Source organism: Juglans microcarpa x Juglans regia, chromosome 1D (genome assembly GCF_004785595.1).
Source record: "Juglans microcarpa x Juglans regia isolate MS1-56 chromosome 1D, Jm3101_v1.0, whole genome shotgun sequence".
Taxonomy (NCBI): domain Eukaryota; kingdom Viridiplantae; phylum Streptophyta; class Magnoliopsida; order Fagales; family Juglandaceae; genus Juglans; species Juglans microcarpa x Juglans regia.
In genome coordinates this window covers 6,680,007-6,702,953 of record NC_054594.1, presented here as the reverse complement: position 1 = coordinate 6,702,953, position 22,947 = coordinate 6,680,007, and the positions used below count along the sequence as shown (strand labels likewise).

Genomic DNA, 22,947 nt, shown 5'->3' with positions numbered 1-22,947 from the left:
TTTTTTCTAGAGAAAAAATTAATAATATTATATTATTATATAGAGAGTAAATAGATAATCCACTATAGATGCAGACCAATACTCATATTTTGCTGAAATTTAGATTTTTTATCTTTCTTTAATATTGTATTTTCTTTTTCCAGATAAATAAACTACTGACTTTTTTATTTATTTTTATTTAAATCATTATGTCAGGTACACCCCGAAACTAATGCACCCGGGGCCATTCCTTAGTGTGGGTATATATATAGGCATTGAAAGCCTAATTTTGCAACGGTTTGTAAGCACTGTGTGCTAGTTTGAGAGCAACATTAACTCTAGTATTTTCTTGCAAATTGATGGTACTTGAGGAATATAATGGTGTATCGCGCGTAGAATGTAGATGTCTGGTGGTCGGAAAGTGGTAGATGATCAGAACATTTACAACCTAGAGATCATCAAAAGGATAAACAAAGAGAAAGAAAAAAAAAATCATGGGATGATAGACAAGACAGAGATCAGGAAAGAGATGATCAATAGGAGAGGGAGGAGATAGCTGTTTTTTGTTTTATAGAAAAGGGAGACAATATTTTAGTGAGAGAGTAGAAAGAAAGAGATGGGATAATACCACTCTTCATGTGTTGTTTCAGTCATTTTGATGGCCATTGGCCCTAGTCCGCAGCCACAGCTCACAAGATCTAGTGAGATGAAGGCCGCAAGTATGGAGGAGAGGAATTCAAGGAAAAGATCATCAGAGGGGAGAGAACATAGCTCACAAATCACTCACACTGAGCCAAGGTTTCTCACTTGGTTGTTCCCCCTATACCCCACTACTTTTTATTTAAAGGGCCACATCCCATGTCTGCTGACTGACAAATTCATGGCCTAATTCTTTTTACTCAAAAGGGCTATCATTATTAATTAGAAAGTTTTTATTTTACAGAGAAATTATTTGCGAATTGTCTTATAAATTTATATTAAATGGAAGGTATTTTTGTAAAATATGTATAAAATAGTTATAAGATAAATAACCTTTTCAATTATTTGATAACACATCAATAATTGATGAATAGATAATATATAGTTAACAATTGACGGATAAAGGTTAAGAAGATGAAAAAAATGCAACGTGCCTTGATGTGATCTTTATAATGATTGCACATTTTATTTTTAGTTAGTTCAAAAGGATATAATGATTACAAATTTTGCTATTCATCGGTCACTATTTATTTTTATATCTGATAATTTATTTTTATAGAAAGTAAAATATTTTTATAAAATATAAAATGTAAGATAATAAATAATAATTGATTAAAAGAATTATTCTGACGATTACACCATGACAATTTGTTCATCATGTATATACGAAGATTCAAGTTGGGGGAACTTGTCTGTACGTTGAGCACAATGCCAATACGTACCCTAAAATCCATGGACGTGACATTAAATTGAGAACAATATCTCCCATTCCATTAGAGCAATGGATAATATTCGAGGGAACACACAGGTACGTACCATAGCTGTCAGGCAACTATGATTGATCACCTACACTAAAGGCTTGGCTTTGTCGTTTACAAGCTTACTAGCTTACTGTTGATATTACAGTTGGTCGTCAAGCTGCTAGATCTGCGTTTAAATCGTGAATTGACATAACTTGAAACATAAGATTCGCAAGAGAGGACAAAGAGATATAATTCTCGGATGAATTTCAGAGGGAATCTCTAACGTTTGGATTACGTTTGTGTGTGTATGAGATTGAATTTTACAAAGGAAACGTAAAGGAACAAAAGAAGTTATGATGGATGAATACACTTTTATTGTAACATCGTATAGTTGATCGAACTACCTTGTTAGATAATGGGATGCCACAACTTTCTTTAACCCAATAGTCTTGCTTGCTATTTGACAATTATAGCTCAAAATTGAATGCAGGTAGGCAGTGATGCTCTAGCTGATTAGCAATAGGTCAAATGTAGATAGGCGGCGAAGTTGATTAAAAGATGTCGACATATTATTTTAAATAATCATTTATTTTAAACTGTTAAAAATATGTGGATCGAAACTGGAGATGTCAAGTACAATAAATGGCAAAGAGGTCGAGGAAAAAGTCTTTCCTCAATCTCTTTTATCATCTGATTTTTTATTAGATAATTTTTTATTATTAAATATATTATATTTTATATAATAAAATAAAAATAAAATGATAATACAGTGTGTAGCATTACGATTTTGAACAGAATATTAAATAATATATAACATATTAATAACTGTTAGATAATAAAAAATATATAAAAAATAATTATTTAATAATAATAAATATATTATATTATATTTAATGAGATGAAAGTGAAATCATAATACGAGATATAGAATTTGTTTGAGAAAATGAATCACACTTTCAATCTGACCAAAATCTGAACAACTTTTGACTCAATTCACTGCCTACAATTAGGCCGTATGTATAGAGCACCACTTGTGTGGCTCGAATCTTCCCCTCTCGAATCTAAATTAGGCCTCGTTTAAAAGTCATTAATCTAAATCATTCACATTTTATAAGACCTTTGAGAAATTAAGTTCCAAACACTCTCATGACATGCAATTATTTTGATGACATTTTTGTGATCATGTAATTACCCAATAAACTGGTATATTAAACAAAGAAAAATGTTAGTTGAAATTTAAATTTTTACTTACATAATAATAAATGCTAATGTGTCAGTTATTAATATATTGAAGATTATAAAATTTAAATTTAAAAAGAAAACTGATAAAATGAATCATATACGTAAAATTATAAGTACATACAGTACTATTTTTATAAAAAAGTATTTTTTTTATTTTTATTTTTTTCTCAAGTAGTTCATTTCATTAATTTATGTCTTTTCCTCTTAATAAATAATTAATTAGCATCTTCATTTACACATAATGTTCCCTTGTGTGCAAACAACATAACGCTTAAAGGGATTGAGCCAAAAAATGGAGTCAAGATAGAGCTACTTTCGGATTTGGAAATTAAACATAAAAAGGGGAGAGTCCCACCAAAGTCGACGAGGACATGGATAGGAGAAAGACATTATGAGGGCAAAAGGAGGTGGGTAAAGGTTACGTTACCATCCGCAGACCCATACCCTAGCATGACCTTTCACAGTCAAATTTAGCCGTTCAGATCTTCAATGTTCTGTCCATCCAAACCGACTATTTCATGAGTCTTGACCGCAGGTTGAGAGAGAGAGAGAGATGGGTCTTTGATTTCACACTAATTCAAACGGTTAGAGGAAGGACCCACAACACCATTTTGCTTTTGCTGTTGCATTGATGGCATTCCCGTTTTTCAGCCCACACCAGCCTCCCGCAACCGCGTTCACATTTAACGCTCTGTTTGATCTATATGTTGCTGTGTTTAGCTATTGAGTATTGCCTCTCCATCTGCCTGTCACTGATCTGCATGAGAAAAAGACCATCAATGACTCCAAAAAACACCCTTTTTTCCCGAGTCTTTAAAGTTTGGAACTTTGTAACTCCATCCTTTTGTTTTTGTTCAGGGTTTTCTTTTGGACATTATACGTACGTTGAACAAATCTCATTTTATATGGGACTCGTTCACACTTCATTTCTTGACTACTAGATAATGAAAACGAAAACTAAAAAAAAAGACAACACAAACAGCGTATTAATTTGTTCGTTTCTCAGTCTTCCTGTTTTCACACATATAGGCACCTGAATCAGAAATGAATCTGCAAAAACAGGTGGTAAAACGTTTCTGAATCTTTTCCAATTTCCATAAAAGTAAAACATGATAGACCTTAGGCCGGGTTTGTGGTCACGCCCATACATTGCGTCATTCTAAAGCAAACAATACAATTATCGATCAGCAAGAGTAGTATCAGTGTGAGTAGCATTATCAGAGGCTCCAGCTCAACAACCTCTTAAGTTATCAGGTCCCCCGACCCCTTCTCTTTCATCAATGAATTCAATACATTGAATGGCTATTTGCCCACCCCCACTCCCCTTTCTCTCTCTGATCTCTCAATGACATTAATATATAATATATAGGAAGTTAAGTTATAGGCCAGGGCCCTTCGTGGGGGGGCTGTCTGTCTTACTTGCAATATTGCGTTGCATGGCTGTACACGCCACAACTCCTGCTTTTTGGTCCTGCCCTACCTCGACAAGCCTCTCCTCTTCTTCTGCACACGCATCAAACTCGGCTGTTGTGCCAATGCGTCCTTTTATTTACTTTTTTATATGATCATATGTATATGTACACACACACATACACTTAAGAGAAAGTATATGAATCGACCAGCTTGGTGCAAAGACCTATTGAATCTTCTTGGTGGGTATGCTATAAAACTATCTATCTCTTCTTCTTTTTTGGGTGAACGCAATCAAAGGAATTAAAGAGGGGAGGGGGTGAATAAATGTTATCCAAAAGAAAAAGCAAATGAGACTAGTCAACTTTTGAATCAACAAGATCCAGGGCATATATATGAATTGGGTGGTGGTTGGTTTCTTCGATCATCACCAAGCTAGGGGGGTCACTTAAAACAAGTTCATGTAGTGAAGAACGTCCCGGATTTGAAGCATTGCTATTATATTATGAACAATATTGTTACCCTTCATCCAAAATTTCTATACCATTCTTAATCATACCAGTTAATGTGTTATGCGTAGTTTAAGTAGCTTCTTATATTAACTGCTTAAGTGAAAAGTCACTTACGAAATGTCTTAGTAATTGGTGTGACTGAAAATGACAAAATCTATATAGCGACGATCTTTTACTACAACAAAAATGACCTTTTGCGACCATTATAATTTTCAGTCAAAATACGTTTATTTTCATCGCAAATAGTTATTTTGTCACAAAACAATGGCCTCAAATACCTGTTTTTCTTGTGAAATTTAATGGGTCTTATTTGGTCGAAGCTAGCAAACCACAACCTTTTATTATTGTCTATTTATAGTGGACCCATCATTTATACAAGTTATCTATACTTTTCGGAAACAAAACAAAAAAGAAACGATATTTTCTGTTAATTCACAAAAAGATTATTAATTAACTTTAGCAAGTGAAGATTTTTGAGTAATTAAATACTATAAGATTCATTTTATGTATTTATCTCTCTCACTTGAGACCCTCAAAAGATCGAATAAGAACCTAAAAGGATCTTAATCGACCCTTGTTCAATATCACAACATCCACCCTTTTATTTTTAGAGTAAGACAACATTGAGACTAGTTAGATTACTAACTCGCGCCTCACTTGTATATATTCAATGGGAAGATATATATATAACAACTTCTTTGGGCATTTTCCTATGATCTATCTTGCGCGTACAATGTATGTTCAATTGCATTTAAATTAGCTCGATCCCCATTTCATAAAACTGCATGAGTGCTAAAAGGATTACATGAATCTGGTCGATCAACACAAGTGCTAATAGTTTAATTTACATATTATATCATTATAGAGAGCATAACATCCTGTGCCGAAAGGATGCGAGACTGAATAAGATCATGCTATAGTACTATACTCATGTGGCGGTGGCTCCAATCAGCTGTATCAATAGTACTGTTAATCCATACATTTTTATTTTGTGGTGAAAATGAGTTTTAATACATGTCTTTGTCTTATGCAGTACTTTGAAATTAATTCTACCAAGACAAAAAAAAAATAAAAATAAAAAATAAAAGAAGGGTGATGGAGATTTAAATTCCAAAGATGATAAAAAAAGAAACTTCTGGAAGAGATTAAAATTTGACAACCCAAATTCATGCTCCTTCGCCATAAGGAAAGACCTGTGTCAGAAAGTATAATGATACACTTACATCTCATTTACTATTTAGCTTTTTTCTTTTTCTTTTTTCTTTTTGCACTTTGAATTTGGAATTTTAGAACATGACATACTTGCATAATCTAAAAGAAAATAAATTCAATAAACTAAGGTACGTAATCATGTAACTTAATTAAAAATAAATTCAATTTTATAAAAATTGTCATTATTTTGCTCTGAGTCTATTTTTATAAAATTGAATTTATTTTCAATTAAATTACATGATTGATTAACTTAGTTAATTGAATTTATTTTCTTTTAAATTATGTAAAAAAGACATGTTCTGAAATTTTTAATTCAGATTTAAATAGTAAAAGGAATAAAAAAATAATTGGATAGTTGGTCTTGGAGGATAATTTTGGACCGGACCAATTTTTTTGATCTATCAAAAGTCCGAACCAGACTGCTTTGGGTCAGTGTTTCGTCGGGATGTTTCGGTCCGGGTCCTTTACTTTTTAAGTTTTTGTCAAAACATTTATATAGAATAAAAAAAAATTAAGTGAATGATTTAATTTAAGTTGTCTAAGTATATACTTAACCAATTAACCATTTTAATTAAGTAAAATAAATTAACAATGTTTATAGTATGTGTATTACCAATAATTAAGTTAATACCTTTCTTAATCTTTAATATTTTATATAATTTAAGCATGAATAATTAGGTTAGAAGAAGATTACATAATTACTTATAATTCTTGTTTTCAATTTATATAATTACTTTAAAAAATTATAAAATATCCTAAGATTTTAAAAAAATTATATAATTAATTCGGTTGGGTTGGGATGAAAAAACTCCACCCAAAACCGGACTGAAAATCAAGTTTTACTTTCTTGGACCGAGATCGACCGGTTGCTTAATAAGTCCGGTCTGAACCGACCAAAATTCTTATACCCCTAAGTTAACACGAGATTACAAATTTGATAATTTCTCCCTCAGAAATCGAATTCATGCAAATCTTGATGTTTGAACCGTATATATAGGATATTAATGAGCCAATTTTAAATTCCTAAATTTCTTTTTGATTAAGGCTTCTAAGTGTGTTTGAGCACTTGAATTTTTATAATTTCTTAGATGTGATGGCTTACAAGAAGCCTTACCGAGTCAACCTTCCATTGATTGCCATGTCCTTGGTAATCCTTTTTATGTTTTTAATGCTTGATATATTATGTTCCCAATTGATTCATCTTTATAGATATTGTTTTATTATTTACAAATTGATTGACTATATTATATGTCTTGCCTGAAATAGATAAAGAGTAGTAGGGGACTACTCTTCATCCTCGATCTTATCAATTCCCGTCAAACTTCCTGACGTGGCTTCTTCCATCCACCACTTAAAAATAGTACTCACTTAAAACGTGTTACATGCAAAGTGTGATCGTAGATGATAAAACGTTACTGACTTATTAATTTAATTGTCTGTGAGTCAACCTCCGATTTCGAGTATTCGCTTCGCGGCAATCTTATACTTGGGAGCATTATTAAAGTTGCAGCAACAAGCACAAAATGTTTTTTTAAGCATAGAAGAGGAGAATGGCAGTAAGGATAATAATTCAGAATCCTTAAATAACTGATACTAAGTAGCCACTAGCCACATGAAATTACAATGACGGCCGACAACTAAGTGTCTAAGTGGATGTGTAATTCCCACCAGCTTGTGTATTCTTCTCACATAAACCTGCACGTCCTTCCCCCATCTTCAAATTTCCAACCCATTCTAACTTTACTATCTCCTAATATAAACATACCAGATAAAGAACATGAAGAAAGAAAATTGCATACATTCGATGCATTGAGATGACATGAACTTGGCTTTGAGAAAAAAGACAGAGAGAAGAAAGGAATACCTACAATGAACAAAAAGCCGTTCAGTTTGATGCTGAAGAAAGCGTCCAGAAGTTTTTGGTTGCAACAAGTATTTTTTCTCTCCCATGTGATTCAGGTTCTTTCTCATGAATGGAAGCTGTCCATCTCACAGCACGAGCTAGGCGACCTACTTTGTCAATCACTTCAGGGGAATCTCTAATCACAACAGTTCCCTCTGGACGCAAAATTCGATCCATCTCTACCATCAAGTCCACAAGGTTACACCTGCAATGAAGTATCGAAGCAACGATCATAGTCACTTGTCCAATAACAGATTAAGCAATCTATCAAATTCTATGGCCATATCATCTCTTCAGGATTGACAAGAAACCATGTTGCGTGGGTATGGTGTGACTAGCAAATTCACAGAAAGATGAAACATGCAAATTTGTTGTGTACAGGAACTTTTCATAGGACAGCCCAGTGGGAAGCTCATGGAAGACATTAACTCCTAGGTTTTCAGAAATTGAAAGAGTTTTTAACAAACTATGACAGATTAGCAATGATGATATACAATATGCCGGAGGCAATAGAAACTGCTTCTTATATATTTATTGTCTATCTATATATCTAAGCATAAACTTGATAGTCCAACGTGGAAGTCCACCCATTAATATAGGAGAAAAGTGGAATCAAGGGTTTCAGGGACTTGTAACCGAACCAGAACAAAGTGCTCGGAAGTTTTTTAAAAATATTTTATTTTTTATTTTTATAAGAATTATACCAAAATGAGGTGTGTACAGGGAGAACCAGGCTTGACAACCAAGTCCAATGTTTGTGAACTTATACGTTCACATAAGTGGACATACTTAATTACATAGGCATCATTAGTGTATGGATTGTCTATGAAGTGTGTATATTTTACATATAGCTTTTTACTAACTGTCCATATATGGTCCTACAAAGGGTCTAGAGAAAGTCTACCGGATGATCCCCCACAACAATTCTTTTGGTCCAAGATTGGGCTTGGCAAAACTTAGATAGTCAAGGTTTAGCGGTTGGCAGTTTATCATTATTTCTTTTGTTGGTGTCGAAATAAGATTGTTGATGCTCCTACTGCTATGCTGAGAACTTGGTTTTGCAGGTGCTTTGCAAATCATATGGATCGAATCTTTAGTGTTCTCTTATTTATTACTTGTTAATGATCCTACTGCTATGCTGAGAACTTGGTTGCAGAGGTGCTTTGCAAATCATAATCTCTGCAGCTCTCTTATTTATTACTTGTGTATATCTAGCTAAGTTTGTATCCTATTTTCACTGCCATCAGTCTTTGCAGTTTGAGGACAAAGCAGATAACTCATATTTCAAGAGGCTTTTCCGAAACTTATTTGTTTGAGAAGGTGCATGTTTCGGATAGGAGTTCACAAATATATGCAGACTTAGCCTCGTTTGTTTTCATAGATGAGATGAAGTGAGCTGAGATGAAAGTTGAATAAAGTATTGTTAGAATATATTTTTTTAATATTATTTGTTTTGAGATTTGAAAAAGTTGTAATGATTAGATGAGATGAATTGTGAAAACAAATGAGTGGCATCGGCTCTTTTGAATACTAAGAATATCTCAGAATATCTATGAATAGTGAAATAGTTTGTAAATAGTAGTGAAATAGTTTGAGTTAAGATGTTTTATTGAGTTTTGAAAAAGGATAGAGAAAAAATTGAATAAAAATATTATAAAGTTAAAAAATTGTTTGAATATTATTTTTGATTTGAAATTTGAAAAAGTTGTATAGGTTTTTCTGTTTTGTTTGGAAGTTTGGAAAAGTTGTAATGCTTAACTTAGGTAATGATTAGATAAAAAATTTGAAGATTTGAAATTGAAAAAGTGTTGTGTTTAAGTGATGTTTGGAAAGAGAATATTTGAGAATACCTGATAACAATTGTGTTCTCAAAGGGGCCCTTATTTTTCACTTTGTTGTCTATAGTTCAGTTAAATTTTTCTGCACTCATTGTAATTGAGTTTTGATTTTAGATGTTGAAATTATTCGTAGATCTTGAAAAAAATTAAAAAAATTATAAATTAATAGATGGTAAGCCAATAGTGTAAACCATAGTGTAAACCTGCATATAGTGCGGGTTATAGGTTAGTGTATATTACAATTTTATAAAAACAAATCAATTTTGTAAAATGAAGCTGTAAATACTTGTGATTTTATTTCAACTAATAGGTGTCTTTTGGAGCCTTTTATTTACAGAGGATGAAAATAAAAAGAAGTTAGCTTAAGCAGCCAAGAAATATTATCAGTACAGTGATCATCTTTACAGATATAATTTACGATTTTTGAATATAATGAAGCAGATAAGAAGCTAGCAACAAAGGATGAGATTACAAGAGAGACATACCTGTTCTTCCCCGAACCTGGATATTTTATGAGAGATTCAATCCCAGATACGTGAATGAGATCATAGGTCCTAGGATATGTTGAGAAAGGCTCACACCTGGTACCATTAATACATTAGCGCCTCCATAAATGTTCTCCATTAAGTCTATTATAATTCTAGAAAGACAATCAATGCATCAAATCCTAGAGAAAAGTTAGGAGTTTAGTATGTGTTTGTGTAAAAACAAACATGTTATGTTAGGCGAATAGATAGAGCAAATTAATAACAAACTCTTAGTTCGATTCATGAAGTATGTATCTCTTTTCTATGAAGGAAACCTTGTTTGTGGGATTTTTTCAGAAATAATTTAAAGGGAAATAAAGCTATCAAAAGCGCACAACAGGAATATATGTTGTTTCCAATAAGGTCATTCAAATGGGCATCTTAAGTTGGCACATTAAAAGATGTGAATACTGGTGAAAATCTCTGGTTACCGAACCAGTACAGAACCATTTATGGCAAAAGGTACCTTTTTTTATAAGTAAAACAAATTTAATTAACACATTTAGGGCAAAAGGAGTCTTACTGGATATCAATTCTATAAACTCTTACGAAGCATCGTATCACTTGAAAACAATGGAGGCCAATTAATGCATACTAAACATTGATAACAAAACGTTCAATTGTTTATTGTTGTGCACTTCTAAAGAAGATAGGAATTATGAGTCACTCCACAAGTAATATGAACACTTCACGTGATGGAGCAACCTTATCCGAGATGGCCCTATATGCATTTCTGTTTAATATACGAGAAAGACATTAAAATACTCACCAATCATGGTAGACTCCAATAAGGCCTCTATCATAAATTACTGCCAAAGTTGAAGGCTTGCGAGCAGGAACCACATTCATTACCCACACAGGATCAGACTTCAGAGCTGCTGCAAAGCCTCCAAAAAATGCATTCATGTCCATAATGTTTCGTACAGCTGAAGTTCCGAGCTTTAGGCTTAATGAATTTTTGTAGTAAGCAACTCTTCTCACCCACCGTCGAGTGTCAGCCTCAAACACATCAATGCCGTTTTTCATGACTGCGGCCCTTGAAGGAGTTTTTGTTAGCCTTTCTGGCCACTGTGCAATTGTCCCAACAGCAAGATCTCCTTTGACAGAAGAGATTCTACTCACACATTTCTTTAATTTGAAGTACCTGCAAACACATTTGAGCTTTACTTTTTCCGGATCCCCACTAAATACTGGCCTCTCAATAACGGTATCAATAAACCTATAGTATTCTCCCTTGTCCCCGCTTAAAATAAAAACAAAAACAAAAAAGGGCTTAGAAATGGAGGAATCATTCCAGGAACAGTTACCATGCATTATCTGGGTCCTCTGATTCATCACACAACTCTAGACCAAATTCATTTTGGTTGGAGAGACATGAATCTACCACTGGCTTTTTCCAGATAACGGTGTTCCCATCGACAGCAAGAAGCTCATAACACAATGCTCTAGCCACAGCCTGCAGATCTGCCCATTCCTTGTCTTGATTAGGCCATTGTACAGGGGGACCAGATATGACCAGATATCCTCCTGGTCGAAGCAACCGATCCACTTCCATGAAATATGTTGCATCTGCAAAGCCAGATTTCCTTATGATAAAAACAAGTAGCAGGAGGTAGCAGAAGTGGAATATAGGAGAGACCATATTTGACAAAGAACTCTCTCTCTCTCTCTCTCTCTCTCTATATATATATATATATATATATATATATATATATATACACATATTATAAGTAATAAGAAATACAAAGAACTCACTATAAGCAGTAAAAGGGATTAAACATCGAGAACAGTGCACCAAGTCAAATGAGAATGCAGGAAAAGGGAGTCTGCGAGTTCCAAGCATGGCTACAAAAGCTGGAATCCCTCTCTCCAGTGCAAATTGTATCTGGGATTTATGTGAATCTCTTGGTGCGAATGACATGGTTAAAATGTCCTCTCCTAGCATATATCCACCAAAACTGGCCACCTGCAAGAGCATTATGTTTTGTGATCTTGAGAATTATTAAGTTCTAGTAAGGCCTCAAAGACATACAGGAATGCAGCTCTTACCCCACAACCCATATCAAGAGCAGTCCTTAGAGTGCTGCCACTTATAGGGATGTATTGTCCAAGTTTTTCGATATACTGTATTGCACCATCTGGGAACATTGTGCCACCACCAGGGAAAATGAAGTATGGACCTTCCCTTTTCATCCATCCCTGATGACCTTTCCTGTCCGCAATTTTGTTGTGTGGCATGTTGCTGTGCCATATCTGCGCATTAACATAACAATACTTCAGAATAAACGGATAGATAACTAATCAATTTCTGAAAAGAGAAAATGACTTATTTCCTCACACATCTGGGAATATTTGGAAACAATTTTCTTCCCACACGCATTTTGGGTGGGAGTAATCATCACATTACAACACATCAAAATTTACAAAGGAAAAAATTAAGATAATTAAATTGTCAGTAGCTAAAGGATAAATAACTTAAGGAAGCTAGATATACGAGATGCAACTTGTTTGTCCCCCTCAAGTGTCAGCTCAAGCCCAAAACTACACAGCCACAGAAAAGATAACATAATTGAGCTGCACTGTGCTGAACTAAGTTTTCCAGTTCAAGGCATATGAAATGGTGGATATAGCCAAAAACTTGCTGTCACCATAGTTTCATTGCAGTGCCAAAAATATATTCTCTTTCCCTTGTATTTTATATGAGCTGCACATTATCATCTCAGTAAGGGTGCTGTTTGAGCTGCATTCCAAAGAAAGTGGGCTTAACTTTTCACCTTTGAGATATGTATGGCTAAGCTATCTGCAGTCTGTTCAAGTTATTAAGGCATGGAGCAAATTTAGGCGTGATATGTCTGGAGCCCTAGTGCATGGCATCCGTGTTTTTTCTGTCTCTCTTTTTTCTTCCAACATCATTTTCGTACTTCTATACTCGCACCATTCCTAACTTTTCCTTAAATTTCACTCATGCCATACCTTTCATTTCAAAAACTCTCCAAGTGTTACAGCCATCACACTCAAATTTGCTGCTTTGTATCTTCATGCTTATTCAACTAACAAGCATACACATCTTAAAACCACACAAAACATGTTTTTGTATGAAAACTTTAAGTTTGATCAAAGCGATTCCCCCCCCCCCCCCCAAATAAAAATTTTGGCTGGCTTCGTTCCTTGGGCATCGCATATTAGTCTCTCTGCATTTGAAACAACATGGAATACATATTCTGATAGGTTTGTCGAACATCATAGCATGCTCTCTGATAGATTGGATCACCGAGTAGGGGTATTACAACTGTTTCTCACCTGTTGTTTGCAGATGATACGCTTATCATGTGTGAGGCTGATCATGCTCAGTTGAGGGCGGTGAAGGCATTGCTGCTGTGTTTTGAAGCAGTATCTGGCTTGAAAGTGAATTATGATAAATCCGGGTTGGTACCGATTGGAGAAGTTCAAGATATCAGGGATTTGACGGGCATTCTGGGGTGTAAAATTGCGTCTTTACCTATGACTTACTTGGGATTGCCGTTGGGTATAGCACCGAAGTCTCGTATGATATGGGATACAGTGATTGAAAAAGTAGAGAGAAGATTATCAAGGTGGAAGAGAATGTATTTGTCGAAAGGGGGTCGGACTACTTTAATAAAAAGTACACTTTCCAATCTTCCCACCTACTTTTTATCCTTATTCCCTGTACCGGCAAGTGTGGCGGGTAGACTTGAGAAGTTACAGTGAGACTTTCTGTGGGGGGACTTGGGAGATGAGTTTAAATTCCACTTAGTTAAGTGGGAGATGGTATGTCGGCCTATCTCCAATGGCGGTTTGGGTGTCAGAAATTTGAGAGTTTTTAATCGGGCTTTACTAGGCAAATGGTTGTGGAGATATACCAAGGAACCAGAGGCCTTATGGAAGACTGTGATTGAAAGCAAATATGGTGATCTAGGGGAGGGGTGGTGTACCAGAGAAGTTAGAGGAACAACGGGTAAGAGGTTATGGAAATACATTAGAAGAGGATGGGAGGTTTTCCAGCGATACACTAGATTGCACTTGGGGACAGGTGTCAAGATCAGATTTTGGAAGGATGCATGGTGTAGTACCAGTGTTTTACTAGATCTGTTTCCGTCTCTTTTCTTGATTGCAAGTAACAAAGATGCCACAGTGGCGGAGGTTATGGAAGTCTCAGTCTCAGGTAGAAACATTCACTGGAACATCAATTTCAACCGGGCGGCACAGGATTGGGAGATGGAAAGTTTTGTAGAATTTTATAGCCTCTTATATTCTGTTCGACCGAACATTCAGCAGGAAGATGAGTTGTGGTGGCATCCTGCAGGGAAAGGGGTATTCTCAGCTCGCTCTTTCTATAAGGTTCTCACACAAGAGTCAGAGATACAGTTTCCTTGGAGAAAGCTTTGGCATCATAAGGCTCCTCCCAAAGCCTCTTTCTTTGTGTGGACAGCGTCTTTGGGTAAGATCCTTACTACGGATAATCTAAGAAAGAGGAGGATAATTATTGCAGATTGGTGTTGTATGTGTAAAAGCGGGGGTGAGTCGGTAAATCATTTACTTTTACACTGTGAGTGTCAAATACTCAGAAAACCAAGAGAAACCAAGAGTTCTTTTCCGAAAAATGATTCTGTTTGGAATCCTGCATTCATCGTCGTTCATTCCATCTATATACAAAGGTACGTGCTATACATGGAGTCTAACTAATTCCTAAAAATCAGCATCTATATATGGTAACATAATCTATACAGCTAATAGCTAATATCGTATACGGTAACATCCCCCCTCAAATTGATGCTGGTAAGTCAACTAGCAACAATTTGCCAACAAGAAATTGATGCCGTTGTCGAGTCATAGCTTTGGTGAAGACATCAGCCACTTGGAGATCAGAAGAGATGTGAGGAAGAGATATCACCCGCCGTTCCAAGGTGTCTCGAATAGAATGACAATCAACCTCAATGTGCTTGGTGCGTTCATGGAAAACGGGATTGGTGGCAATCTGAATAGCACTAGTGTTATCAGCATGAAGAGGGGTAGAAGTAGTCTGAGGAAACCCAAGCTCCTCAAGAAGACCGCGTAACCATACAATTTCAGAACAAGCAGTAGACATAGCACGATACTCTGCCTCAGTAGAGGATTTAGACACACGATCTTGTTTCTTGCATCTCCAAGAAATTAAGGCATCACCTAAAAACATACACCAACCAGTAGTAGATCGACGTGTATCTGGACACCCAGCCCAATCAGCATCACTATAGGCAACAAGTTGAAGTGAGGAGCCGGTAGGAAAGAATAACCCACGAGTAGGTGAACCTCGAAGATAGCGGATGATGGGTCGAACGGCAGCAAGATGGAGATGCCGAGGAGAAGACATAAACTGACTAACCTGATGAACAGCATAGGAGATATCAGGTCGAGTAGTGGTCAAGTAGATAAGACTCCCAACCAGGCGCCGATAGAGAGTAGGATCATTCAAAAGATCCCCTTCATCTTTCCTGTATTTGACATTGACCTCCATAGGAGTATCAACAGAAGAAGTGTCCTCCAAACCAGCCAAAGTGATAAGATCTTGAATGTACTTATGCTGGTTCACGAAAATACCACTGGCCTGATGATGAACTTCCAATCCTAAGAAGTATGTGAGCTGGCCAAGATCTTTCATATGGAAAGTTGCATGAAACAGTTGCTGAAGCTTAGTAATCAAACCACAGTCAGTGCCAGTAATGATAATATCATCCACATAAACCAAGAGAATGACTATACCCGACGCAGATGTGTGGAGGAAGAGAGAAGAATCATACTGACTTTGTGTAAAACTGAATGAAAGAATTGTACTGCGAAACTTCTCAAACCAAGCCCGGGGTGCCTGTTTGAGCCCATACAGGGAACGCCGTAGCTTACAAACATCATGAGAAGAAGAAGTAATCATACCAAAGGGGAGCTTCATGTAAATCTCCTCTTGGAGATCACCATGAAGAAAGGCGTTCTTCACATCCATCTGATGCAGTTGCCACGACTGTGAAGCGGCAATAGCTAAGATGGTTCGAACCGTGGTCATTTTGGCAACAGGAGCAAATGTTTCCTCATAATCAACCCCATATTCCTGCTTGTTACCCAGAGCTACAAGGCGAGCTTTGTACCGGTCCAAAGAGCCGTCAGAGCGAAGTTTTACAGAGAAAACCCATTTACTCCCAATAGGTTTGACTGTAGGAGGACAAGGAACAATATCCCAAGTGTGATTCTCCTCAAGTGCTTGAAGTTCTATTTGCATTGCATTTTGCCAACACTCATGTTCCATGGCCTGTTTGTAGCAAGAAGGAATGGAAATAGAGGATAAAGTAGCGACAAGAGAGACAGGAGAATAGAAACCATACCAATCAGGAGGTTGAGAAGTACGAGTAGACCGACGAAGAGTGGTGGAAGCAGGAGCAGGAGCAAGAGCAGAAGCGGGATCAGGTGTCGGGTTATGATCGGGAGGGGGCGCTGAGGAAGTGGAACTAGACTCATGTCGACTACGTCTTCCATACACAAAACCAGGTTTAAACCTTTCCACACTTGTCGGGGAATCAGAAAAATTAGGCAAAAGAGATAAAGATGCAGATGGCGGCTCAAAATGAGATGGAAAGAAATATTGATTTTCAAAGAAAACCACATTCCTAGAAACCCTTATACGACGAGCATGAGGATCATAACAAACATAACCCTTTTGAGAAATAGCATAACCAAGAAAAGCACACTTAACAGACTGAGCAGTAAGTTTATGTCGTTCATGAGCAGGGAGATGCACAAAACACACGCAACCAAATGTACGAAGATCAGAATATAAAGGAGAATGACCAAACAACTTAAAGAAAGGAGAAACATGATTTAACGTAGGAGATGGTAAGCGATTGATCAAATGAACTGAAGTAGAAAGCGCCTCACACCAAAACCGAGGAGGAACAGATGATTCAAGTAAAAGAGTTCTTACCACATCAAGGAGGTGACGATTTTTTCTCTCAGCAACACCGTTTTGTTGCGGTGTTGAAGGACAAGAACGCTGAGAGATGATACCTTTGCTTTGGAGAAAAGTTTAAAACTCATTAGACATGTATTCACCTCCAGAATCAGATCGCAAGATCTTGATGCTGGCAGAGAATTGAGTCTCAAGAAGGGCAAGGAAGCGCTGAAAGACTGAAAAAACTTCTGCCTTAGCTCGGAGGAAGTAAACCCAAGTAAAACGACTAAAATCATCAATAAAAGTAACAAAGTACTTATAATGCGCATGAGAAACAACAGGTGCAATCCCCCAAACATCACTATGAATAATATCAAAACATTGTGAGGCACGAGATGCATGAGAAGGAAAAGGTAGAACTTTACTTTTGCCAAGTTTGCATGTTGTACAATCAAAAGAAAGATCAAGAGGAGAACATGCTTTATTGTCCAATAAACCAGAATTAAATAAAGTACGTAAAACATCTGAGTTTGGATGGCCTAGACGTCTATGCCACATCTTATTTCCAAGACTAACAGCATTACATGCAAAGGAAAGTAAAGGAAAACTAGGGATAAATGGGGAAGGTGAAACATTGAGAGGAAAGAGGCGTCCCACTTTAGGCCCCTTCGCGATCATCTTCCCGGACACTTGATCCTGCACAACACAACCAGAACGAGAGAAATTGACATTACAATTATTATCAACCAATTGACCAACAGAAAGAATATTTGTGGAGAGAGCAGGAGACACAAAAACATCAGTGAAGGAAGAGGAAAGATCACCAACAGCACTGATAGGCAAAGAGCTGCCATCAGCGGTGTTAATTTTCAGATTTCCATCATACTTTTTGACATTAGAAAGGGGAACAACAGTATTGGTCATATGATTAGAAGCTCCAGAGTCAAAATACCAAGGTGTAGAAGAAACTTGATGATTACCTGAAAGCCCAAAAGCAGAAAAAGCAGAAATGATCATTTGTTGTACCATTTCAGGAGTGAGTGTGTTCGGGTTTGCTAAGGCTGTAGGAACAGGAATAGGAACAACCGGCGAGGCAGCAGGCAATGCAGCAGAACTAGAGGCACCAGTGGAGGCATGATAAGCAGTACCCTGCTTCCGTTCAGGTCGAATGGGACAAGCAGAAATGATATGACCTTGTTTCTTACAGTAGTTACAAAATTTCTTGGGACAATCCCGAGCAATATGACCAAAAGCTTTACAACTAAAACACTGGACAGCACGCATGTCTCTCCCCTTATGCCTCCCCTGTGCTGCATAAGCCACAGAAATAGGTACACTAGCAGGAGCCTGATATGCCATAGAAGCTTGAGTGAGTAAACGCTGCTCCTCACGAAGAAGTTCACTCAAACAAGCATCCAGAGATGGGACAGGAGCACGATTCATCAGATTAGACCGTGCAATTTCAAAATCGGGCCGTAGTTTCATCAAGAATTGATCTCATTTGCTGGTTGCATGCACTGCTTGGACAGCAGAGAGAGCTGCAGCAGGAACATTAGCATAAACAATGTCCGAATAGTCAGCCCAAAGAGTTTGAAAACCAGAAAAATATTCCTCAATTGAGAGACTTCCTTGTGTGAAATTAGCCATCTCATACTCCAATTGAAAACGCCTAGCAGAGTTGTCTTGATTATAAACCGTATTGAGATAATTCCACATATCAGCAGCAGTTTTATAAGGCCTCAAATTGAGAACAAGATGAGGCTCAACTGAACTAAGGATCCAAGTCATAACTCGAGCATCCTTAATTTGCCACTTAGACAAAGCCTCGACATCTTGAGGTGCAGGAGTACTCCCATCTATATGACCCCACAACTCTTTTCCCATAACAAATAAACGAAATTGAAATTCCCATGCAGAGTAGTTCTTACCCGTGAATTTCACAGCAAATGATTCAAAAGACATTATGCCCGTAACTATTATAAAGTATAACAAAAATAATACCTGCCCACTCTTCCACTGAATATGCCAAGAGAAACACACGGTCACACCAAGTGCCGATAGTCTAAGAAACTGTCACCTACGGACCCACCACGCAACGTAGAGCACTAGCGCAGCCCACAGTATTAACAGCACCTGCCGAAGCTCCTCAGGAACTTCCGAGAAATAAATCCACCACAAAACCTTTCAAGCCCTTCATAAAACCTGCCGAAAGCTGCAAAAAATCCTCCCTCTCGAGAACCACGACCACGACCACACTCACTGGCAGTGCCGAGAACCAAAAAAAATGCCAAAAAAATGGCGTAGCCCAGCAACAACGAAGGGAGAAAACTCTGCAAAAAAAACTCTACAACGTAGCCCCAAAACTCTGCAAAAAACTCGCCGACAACCCACAAACAAGAGTCTGATCTCCAAGAACTAGAATCACCAAAAACAATCCCAGACAGTCCCGATGGTGGGAGAAAACTATCACCCACTAATTAAAAAAAATGTTGCTGCCCTCAAATAACCTTGCTCTTGATACCATGTCAAATACTCAGAAAACCAAGAGAAACCAAGAGTTCTTTTCCGAAAAATGATTCTGTTTGGAATCCTGCATTCATCGTCGTTCATTCCATCTATATACAAAGGTACGTGCTATACATGGAGTCTAACTAATTCCTAAAAATCAGCATCTATATATGGTAACATAATCTATACAGCTAATAGCTAATATCGTATACGGTAACAGTGAGATAGCTAAGGCTATTTGGGACGCAGTGTTTAAAAGGATGGATATGGCGTGGGTGATGCCGGAAACAGTTTTGGATGTATTGGCTTGCTGGAATTCTATCCGTGGGGTGAGACAGATTAAAGCAGTGTGGAAGATGATCCCTATCTGTATTATGTGGTGTCTATGGCAGGAACGAAATGAGAGGACTTTTGAAGACAAAGAGAGATCTGTGGAGGAGCTAATATTGTTTTTTTTAGAACTCTTTGTACTTGGGCCATTGCTGTAGACTTAAATGGCATGGACCTTCATGAATTCCTAGTTTCTAACATGCCTACATAAACATGGCATTTTCTTTGTATCGTGTTACTTTGGTGATTTAATAAAGTCTTATTTTACTTATCAAAAAAAAGTTTATTGTCAAATTTTCTAAGTTTCATGCTGTGTTGAATTTTGACAAGAAGCAAATGAAGACAAGTTTGCTTCACTTTGAAGGCTGACTTATTTGTGACTTCTTGGGAATTTATACTTTGGCCACTTTGTAATCAAACCCAAATCCAAGAACATAAGAACCAAGCATTAGCTTCACCAGGATTACTTCTAAATAATCAACAGGGTAGCATGCAGCTGCACTAAGTGCAAGGGGGGGGGGGGGTATCTAAGAAACATCAACCTGAAATATAAACCAACATAATCTGACAATAAACTTCGAAAATTTACAGTGTGCTACAATATTAACTGAGCTTCCTACACCTTAATAGTTAGTTAGAAATGCGTTCTTTCGGCTCTTGTCACCCACTGCAATTTAAACGTTGAAGGAGTTAGGTTTTTACAGCCCATTAAATTCACAGTTTATGGAGCCTATATATATGTATATATTCTGAGCAGACTCCCAATTCTTGTGACGGCTAGTTGAAGTTCATAATCATCGAGAAAACCCAAACCCATGTAGTATATTCAATGTATTTACAGTGAAGTCACCTATAAAAAAAAAAATGTATTTACAGTGAAGTCCTTCTTTGATACTTATCATGCTCTTCGCCCCAAGGTTTGGCCCTACACCCACTGTCTTGCTGAAATTCTGTTACTTGCCCAATAAAACAGCACAGAATTACACTTCAAGAAAATTTTGTGCAATCTCGCACCATGCGTTCTAGTACTTTAGAACCTGAGTAACATCAAATTGAGGTCATAATACCAAAAACTAAAAGGGGAGAAAATTAGCTCCAGCTCATTAAGAAGCTAGCCTTACAGATATGTTTCATCGAGCGGTGACAGGCTTTTGGAATGAATCTGCACAATCCAAAATTAAAGTACTGGCTAAGCCTATTAAAAAAGGAAACCCATCTACGCGAATCTCCTGCAAACGACCTTGACCACCTAAATCTCAGCTCCTAGATCGTAATAATTGTTAATGCCTAAACAAACACTAACGCCTAAGGCATATCGCATTCTTACCTTATCTAAACTAGGAGTTTCAGCTATTCTCAACACTCCCGACAACTAAACAGTGTGAATTACGACATTACCTTGTGCAAGCTGTCAGGCCACTGCACCGAAATCTTGTACCCATCGGGCGGTGGAATCAGACAAAGCGGCGTCTCATCGGGCAGCGGGCAATGGCGCTCTCTGTAGAAATTCATTTCCCTGCTCAACTGGCTGTTCCGCCTGGGATCCTCACATGGCATGTGGTCCACGGACTCAGCGGGGCAAGCCTCGATGGCGGCGGACTGGGTCCCAAGCTCAACCAGAGCCACGAGGCGGTGGCGCTGACGTGGATCGGCGGTGGAGACAAGGAGGGCCTGGCGACCGGAGGCAGCGAGGGAGTCTCCGAGTGGGCTGAAGACGAGGAGGAAGAAGAGGAAGACGAGGCCGAAGAACGCCGCGGAAACGATGTCCAAGAGCCGCCAATGACGCGGGATTCTCTTCGATGCGGGCAAATTCAGGTGACCCATAACTTTTCTCTTGGGTCAGATATCAAATGGGCATTTGTGGGACTCGATTATTAATGTTTTCTAATCTTGGAGTGGGGTTTGGATGGAAGAGATTTGAGCGTTAAAAGAGGTTGAGGGGAGCAGCATTCCAGCATCCAGCCAGAGGTTTTGTTATGTGAATGGAAAGATTTTGAGATAATATAAAAATTGAGAAAATATAAAAAATACAGAGAGAGTGGACTGCTGTTCTTTCTTGTATGATTGTATCTGATACTACGTAGTAGATTGATTCACATTCCATGTCCCATGTGATGGACAGCTGTGATTGATTGTGAATTTATACATTCCCGAAATCGTTTTCGTCTCTTTTTTAATTGGAAAGTTCTATATAGACAGATAAAAGAGACATTTAAAATTGACATCTATTTATTTATTTTATTTAGATTATATTTAGTTGTTAAATTTAACTTAATTTATCTCGAATTAATTATTGATAAAATTTATTATTTTTTTAATTTTTTTATAAAAAATTAAATTCATCTCAATCGAATTTACAATTGAACTCATCTTAAAATTCAAACGTAACATAAATATAATTATAATATTATCTATTTTATTATTATTTTACTTTTTTATTATGTGATTTATAAATTTAATATAATAAATAATTTCTAATAACTTAATACGAAAATAATAATGGTAATAAAAGTAACATTATTTTAACATAATATATATTATGTAAATATCAATTTATAAATTCAATTTTATCTCTTTTTTTTTTAATTTTTTAATTTTTTATTTTTTAATTTTTGAGTTGGGAAGTGGGGTTGTTGGAAGGTCAGGTGTTGGTGCCAGCGAGTAATCAAAGGTCCACGATGATTCAACATAGAAGGAAGAGCATCATTCCACTAAAATAAGCTTTTCTCCATTGCTTTATTTGCAAGTCTGTTTGTGTTTCTCAGATGCAAGCTAAGTTGAAACACCCCCACCGACACTATAGAAAATGTTATTTAATTTTTCCTTAAGTGCGCCTACAGCAGCAGCACGATGCCTTTCACTAGTCAACAAACATCAATGCAGCCAAGCAATCATCTTACTAACTTAGGAAAAGAAAAAAGGAATTAAATTAAGCATATATTAGCATAAAGATCTTATCGATACTAAAAATATATGTGAATAGTAGTAGAATAATAGTTTGAAAGTATTTAAGAATAATTGTATTTTCAAACAATTTTTAGTCTCGTTTGGTTACACAAACTATCTCATCACGTTTAATCATTATAATTTTTTTAAACTTTCACATAAAA

General features: G+C 36.7%; 1 protein-coding gene and 1 long non-coding RNA gene across 3 annotated transcripts; one reads left to right on the top strand and one right to left on the bottom strand.

The window, feature by feature from the left end:
* Positions 1-7,312: 7,312 nt before the first annotated feature.
* Positions 7,313-21,844, bottom strand: LOC121253706 (probable pectin methyltransferase QUA3). Of its 2 annotated transcripts, XM_041153722.1 has the most exons (8): positions 21,236-21,844; positions 12,115-12,318; positions 11,821-12,031; positions 11,373-11,634; positions 10,835-11,209; positions 10,024-10,119; positions 7,666-7,905; positions 7,313-7,547 (listed from the first exon to the last, which is right to left on the bottom strand). In XM_041153722.1, exons 1-7 carry the CDS (start codon positions 21,659-21,661, stop codon positions 7,683-7,685), a joined length of 1,797 nt encoding a protein of 598 aa, XP_041009656.1. In that variant the 5' UTR covers positions 21,662-21,844; the 3' UTR covers positions 7,313-7,547; positions 7,666-7,682. The 2 variants fall into 2 exon arrangements, with proteins under 2 accessions (XP_041009656.1, XP_041009652.1); XM_041153718.1 differs by having other exon boundaries at positions 7,313-7,905.
* LOC121253727 lies at positions 14,461-19,956 on the top strand. The gene is made up of 3 exons (XR_005938455.1): positions 14,461-14,638; positions 16,816-16,818; positions 19,736-19,956. It is a non-coding gene; the product is annotated as an uncharacterized LOC121253727 (long non-coding RNA).
* Positions 21,845-22,947: the final 1,103 nt, after the last annotated feature.